Raw genomic sequence first — 6,281 nt, 5'->3', positions numbered from 1 at the left:
TTTCATTCTAAATTGGCTTGCTCTCCCTTTCTAAATTAGGGTGGCAATTCGAGCTATAGGTCAGATTTGCATCGTAACGAATTATGAGTATTTAATTATAAGGAAAAGTTAACGGCTGCCTCAAGGGCCGTTGTCTTAAACTCTTGTTTTGGTTTATTTGTTTGTTTTTTCCTTCGTGCTTAAACAAATGTGGTGGGTAATTCAAACCTAATTCTCTACTTGGAGTAACAAAACTCTTAGGGGCTAAGGAAGGCAGCAATGTGACCGTGCTTTTGGAATGCAATCTTAGGGACTAGGGATTAGAATTTATAAACCAAAATCTCGTTATTCTCTTTGTTTATTTGCAGATCTTTTCGACGTCTCCAGTAATTTCTTTGTCAAAACCTTCGTGAGGCTAATGGCTCTAGAGATAGACATGGAGAACAATGTTCTACATATGCAGGAAAAGGAAAAGGAGTTAGAGAAATTAAAGGAAAATTTTCAAGGGATGAAGGACCAAGGCACAAATATATTGATGGCTGTTTATTTATATGAAGCAGTAAAAAATGATGATGTTGGCAGGTTCATTTCTGACTCGGTAGTTTTAACGGAAAGAGAACCCCGTATTTCTGCCATTTTCCACCAAGTGAGCGCATCAGGGAATTCAGTGCTTCACAAGGCAGCAACTTTTGGAAGCAGAGAGATAGCTAAGCTCATCACTGATCACTTCCCCTTCCTTCTTACGAAGAGAAATGTTTTAGGTGATACTGCACTTCACGTCGCAACCAAAGCTAGAAAATTGAACGTAATGAAAGTCCTCATTGATGCTAATGTTAATAACTGTGAAAAGTTATTACAAATGAAGAACAAAGATGGAAACACTGCGCTGCATGAGGCTGTTATAGCTCAGTATGTTGATGCTGTGAAATATTTATTTCCGCGCCATAAAGAAGGGTCATACTATTTGAATGATGGAGGTGAATCTCCATTATGTCGAGCCATTGAAACTGAAAATATAGAAATTCTTGAACTTCTGTTAGAAGCTCCATATGAAAATGGCGGGCTGATTGAAAGGCCTCGGAAAGAGTCACCTGTTCATGCTGCCATCTTCATGAAAAGACGAGGTACTATTAGCCCCAACTTCCTACCATTCTATTTTACATACTTTTTAATTTTATTCATGTTTTAAAATAATTGGTTTTTGAACTTAGATATGTTGGAAAAAATATTCGAGAAGAATAAACAACTATTCCACATAAGAGATGAAAAGGGGAAGACGCCATTGCATTATGCAGCATCCAAAGGTTACATTGATGGCGTTCGATTCCTGTTAATAACAGAATTTAAACATGATGCCTTTGGAAGGAGTAACAACGATGACTTCCCTATTCATGCTGCATGCAAAAGAGGACATACAAAGGTAGTCAAAGAGTTTCTTCAACAACAGTGGCTCTATCCAACAGAATTACTCAACAAAAAGAGCCAGAATATTCTTCATGTTGCTGCTGAGAATGGAAAAAACGATGTGGTAAAAGCCATACTGAGTGACTCAAAACTTGAGGAGCTTATAAATGCAGTAGACGAGAATGGAAACACTGCTTTGCATTTGGCGTCACTGAATCTTCATTCTAAAGTCATATGTTCTCTCACGTGGGATAAGAGAGTTGATTTGAAACGCAGAAACAAGGAAGGCCTGACTGCATTTGATATTGCTTCAAGTATTCGAAACGATTTGAAAGCTACACAGGTATGTCCTCTAATTAGTGGTAACTGCATTATGTTAATTAGAATATATTAGCACCATGGGTCATAGTGGTTTTGTTGTAACATGAAAACTGTATTTTAGGGCTACGCTAGTTGTAGACATGCCTACTTATGCTATAGCGAAAGAGCAATTTCTATCATTATGTTGTCTTTGCATTCAAGCGTTTTCTCAATGTTTTTCTTTGCCCAAGCAGCATACAAAGCACTCTTTGTTGCCATTTCAGCACGCCTTCGACAAGACGAAGTCCTTCATGTGCATCACAAGCTTCTTCCTCTTCAGCAGTGAACCTTATTTTTTTTTCATGGATTTCTTGGTGGTTCCTAATTCATGTGAATGTTTTTAAATACCTTCATTACATTGAAGACTTCCCTTCCAAACTCGAGTTTTTGACAAGTTTTCATTGACACATATTTTAATAGAAAAATTGTTTAAAATTCAGAAATTGCTACTCAATCCTTTGTCTCAAATACTGAAATTTTAAATATTGAACCCTTTGAATAAGGCTCAAAGATTCACTAAAAATCTCTCCCTACTACAACAACCACAAAATGTACATTTTCATTCATGAAACTTGTCAATAAGAATTATTATTTTTGTAATGTTATTTTGTTTGTTTATAATTTTATTTTCTAGGATAAAATACTATTTTGAGTCCTATACTTTACCAAAAGTGTGTTTTTGTTTCTAAATTTTAAAAAGTTCATTTTCCATTCCTAAACCACTAAAAAGTTCATCTTTCGTCCCTAAACTATTAAAAAATATTTCATTTTTCAACTTTGAACTTTAAAAATTAATTTTTTTTCCTTAAAATATATTTTTTTAAAAGTTATTTTTCTATTTTTGTCTCTAAACTAATGAGGAAAAAAAAAAAAAAAAAAAAAAAAAAAAAAAAAAAAAAAAAAAAAAACTCTTTACAAAGTTTAAAGATAAAAAAAGAATTTTTTAAAGTTTATGGACAAAAAACAAACTTTTGGTAAAGTTTAAGGACGAAAATAATATTTTACCTTATTTTTTACATTCTTAATATTATAAAGCATCAAAATTTGCTTAAAATTATTTATATATTTTGGATATTATTTAAAAAATAGTATGAGTTATTATATCTTTATTTTATATGTCTTAAAATTTTAAAATTATCAATTAAATTGTTTATGACATCACTAGTTCACCTATTGTTTCAACCTTAGTTAAACTAGAGAACTAATAATTATTCTGTTCTTTAGTTCTTTGACTAGTATAGTTTTTAAAACCAGAAACTTTTCATGTTTTTTTCTCTTTCAAGTTTAATTGTTAAATTTGCCACTTATTATTGATTCTCATATGAGTTTACCATTAAGATCACTTTATTATCTATTATTAACAATTTAACACACTAGTAGTTGGGAAAAAATTTTAGGAGAAAAATTGTCTCTTGACTATTTTTATTTATAAATAAGTTATTTGACTAGTATAATTTTTAAAACCATGAGTTTTTTTTTTTTTTTTTTTTCAAGTTAAATTGTTAAATTTGCCACTTATTATTGATTTTCATGATCATATGAGTTCACCATTACGACCACTTTACTATCTACCATTAAAAATTTAAGACCCTAGTAGCTATGAAAAAAGTTAATAAGAAAAATTGTGTCTCTTGATTATATTTATTTATAAATAAATAAATTTTTTTTTTAAAAAAACATTTTGTTATTAGTGCCAAGGACTTGGATTTCAAAATTTCAAAATTTCATGCAGGACTTAACGCTTTGGGTCTTAAGTTCAGCTGGCACACCCTACAGTGAAAAGGGAAGGAAGATTATTAGCTTGAAACGAGAAAGAGAACCACCAAAATTGGAGCAAATTAGCTTGAAACGAGAAGGAGAACCACCAAAATTGGAGCAGTTTCAGAACCTGATCAACGTAATTTTGGTGATAGCAGTGCTAGTGGCCACCGTGACCTTTTCTGCTGCCTTAACTGTTCCGGGTCGTTTCAACCGCTCTGATGCGGGACATAGATTGGCTTTCGATGTTTTCATTATCTGTGATTCCATAGCTATGTATTTCTCCATGACAGGGGCTTTCGTCCTCATATGGGCATTAATAGCCAGTGACAGGGAAAAGTTCGCCATTAATTTCGCTTTAATTGTACTGGTAGTAGCTATTTTCGCGATGTCCATGGCATTTATGGCCGTTGTATACATAGCCCTGAGTAATATTCCTTGGATTTCGTATTCTCTTTTGGCTGGGGGAATCTACTACCTTCTCACTTTCAGCTTCATTTTCACTTCCTTGATGTTCCCAAAATTTAGGACTTCCAATCGTATCTTATATTTCATTTGTCACTATCTCGTTCCATACAAGCTTTTTTGGGTCCGAATTTGGGAACGAGTCCCTTTAACATAATGTTCTACTGATGCTTTTATTCGCCCAACGTTGGGAACAAGTAGATGATAGCAAAGCAAGAGTCTCAGCCAGAGAGAGAAGATTTGCAGGAGGAAGGCCGCATAAGGGAGGACTAGCTCATTTCAAATATACATAATGGTCGTTCATATATATTGTGATCAATCTCAAGCCACTCCTCAAATAATAAAAGCTTCTGGGACTTCTCAAATATGGAAGGGTTGTGATTGTAATAAGATGTTTGGACATTAACAAGCATCATATCCTATGGATTGTAATATTTTAGATGTTTGGACTTTACCAAGCACCATTTCCTATAGTAGAAGGTATTTTTATGATAACATGTAAATGAGAGTGGGGTAAGTTATACGACATACAACACTCTTAGAGCACCCACACTAGATGTGGGATATGTGCCAAATGCTAAATATTTGGCACATATCCCACACCAAACCCAATTTTAGCCCATTTAGTAGATGTGGTAATTTTTTTTTTTTTTTTGCAACATTGAACAGTACCGTGGCAAATTTGCCACGGTACGGAAGAGATGTGGTATATTGTTTGTTGTTTGTTTATTGTGTTGATGTGTAGTAAATATTATTTTAATGTGTAGTAAATATTATTTTAATGTATAGAATTGAATTATAAAACATCTGATAAATGGGATGTTGTAAAATGATGTGGTAAAATAATAAAGTAGGCATTTGATGTGGTAAAATGACATAATTTTTGAAACATCTGCTACGGATGCTCTTATAAGTTATTATTGTTTCTTAGTGGAGTTTATGGTGCATGTGTTTTTCTTATTCATTTGTGAGATTAATTGTCCTCTAAAGTTTTTATTATATTTTTTCTATTTCTAGTAAGAAATTATAAGAGATCCTATTTGAGATTCAATTAATCTATCTCTCTCTCTCTCTCTCAACCACCCCTAAGGTTTAGGCTAATATCAAACACTACCCAAAATTTTCCAAAATATCCAATTTTCCCATTAGGCACAAATTGCACTTGACACTATTTGAAAGTTTCCCTACTCCTCCAAGTCTTCTTCTACTTCCTTCTCCATCTCTAGCTATTATTTATCTACTATTACTATCTAGACACTCACTTGTGCATATAATTGTCACAATAGAGTCATTGTGAGATTACATTATGGCAAATAACCTAGTTACAAATTAGTTTTTGAGAAAAGGAGCATAAACAGTGTACATCTTGCAATATTGCCATTGCTTTGTGGGATTGTGTGATCATTGCTTTGCAAGATTGTCGTGAGATTACATTATGGCAAATAACCTATCTACAAATTAGGTTAAAATTTTCATAATTAGTCAAATTTAAGTTAAACTTTCCATACAACCAATTTTTCATGTGTTTTGTGGATTTTTGTGCTTATTTTGTTCGATTTAAATATGATCTTTGTGATCAACCAACCATTTAAAGGGAATTTAAACATTTTTTTTTGGTTTGTGTGAAAATTAATTGATTAGATCAGAATGTTGGATTTTCTTGTTAGAGTTGGTCAAACCTCACATTTTGCTACAAAACTGTCGATTTTATCCTAGTTTAACCATTTTTTGCTATCTGAGGTGTTTGAAAGGTTTTCATGACCCCAATTTGTTTTCCAATTGAAATTAGGGTTTTGTCATCTTTTTACATTTTAACAATAAGAAGAGTAAGATGAGGTAGCCACAATTGTCCCTTCTTTATCTGATATCTTGAAAAAGTAAAAGACATTGAACAAATTAAGAACAATGTTCATATTCATGTGACATTGTGGTTCATGCATGATATGTTTGGAATGATATTGCTTTTATTATAGCATGGGGTTGTTGTCTGTGATCTATTTGCAAAATTGAGGGGAATAATTTTAGTTTTGAATATTTTGGAGCAAATATGTGATTTCAAGGGCAAAATTGTACTTTTGAGATGAAATTAGTAATTTTGGGGTAAAGTTGTAGATTTTGTGTGATATCTATAATTTTAGGGCAATCAAGGCAAAATTATAGTTTTGGGAGGCTTGTGATGGGTTTAATGCTTGATTGATGATTCTCAAGGGCACTTTTAGGAATTTTAAAATTAACCAAGGGTAATTTTGGTATTTTTTGGCTTCTTGGGAAAAAAATTGATGTATAGATAAAGATATGATGAATTTTAGTTAGCT

At 32.5% G+C, this 6,281-nt stretch overlaps 1 protein-coding gene across 1 annotated transcript; it reads left to right on the top strand.

The window, feature by feature from the left end:
• Positions 1 to 397: 397 nt before the first annotated feature.
• LOC126727778 (protein ACCELERATED CELL DEATH 6-like) lies at positions 398 to 4,501 on the top strand. Its single transcript, XM_050433693.1, has 3 exons — positions 398 to 1,103; positions 1,191 to 1,726; positions 3,476 to 4,501. The coding sequence occupies exons 1-3, from the start codon at positions 398 to 400 to the stop codon at positions 4,121 to 4,123; spliced, it is 1,890 nt and encodes a 629-aa protein (XP_050289650.1). The 3' UTR covers positions 4,124 to 4,501.
• Positions 4,502 to 6,281: the final 1,780 nt, after the last annotated feature.

The sequence above is a fragment of the Quercus robur genome, chromosome 5 (genome assembly GCF_932294415.1).
Source record: "Quercus robur chromosome 5, dhQueRobu3.1, whole genome shotgun sequence".
Lineage (NCBI taxonomy): Eukaryota > Viridiplantae > Streptophyta > Magnoliopsida > Fagales > Fagaceae > Quercus > Quercus robur.
This window is presented reverse-complemented; position numbering and strand designations above follow the sequence as displayed.

Bases quoted from the DNA above. Each gene is read 5' to 3' on its own strand.
- LOC126727778 (XM_050433693.1), top strand. From the start codon at position 398: ATGGCTCTAGAGATAGACATGGAGAACAATGTTCTACATATGCAGGAA. The intron at 1,104-1,190 runs GTACTATTAGCC...TTTTGAACTTAG, and splicing joins CATCTTCATGAAAAGACGAG to ATATGTTGGAAAAAATATTC. The intron at 1,727-3,475 runs GTATGTCCTCTA...AATTTCATGCAG, and splicing joins ACGATTTGAAAGCTACACAG to GACTTAACGCTTTGGGTCTT.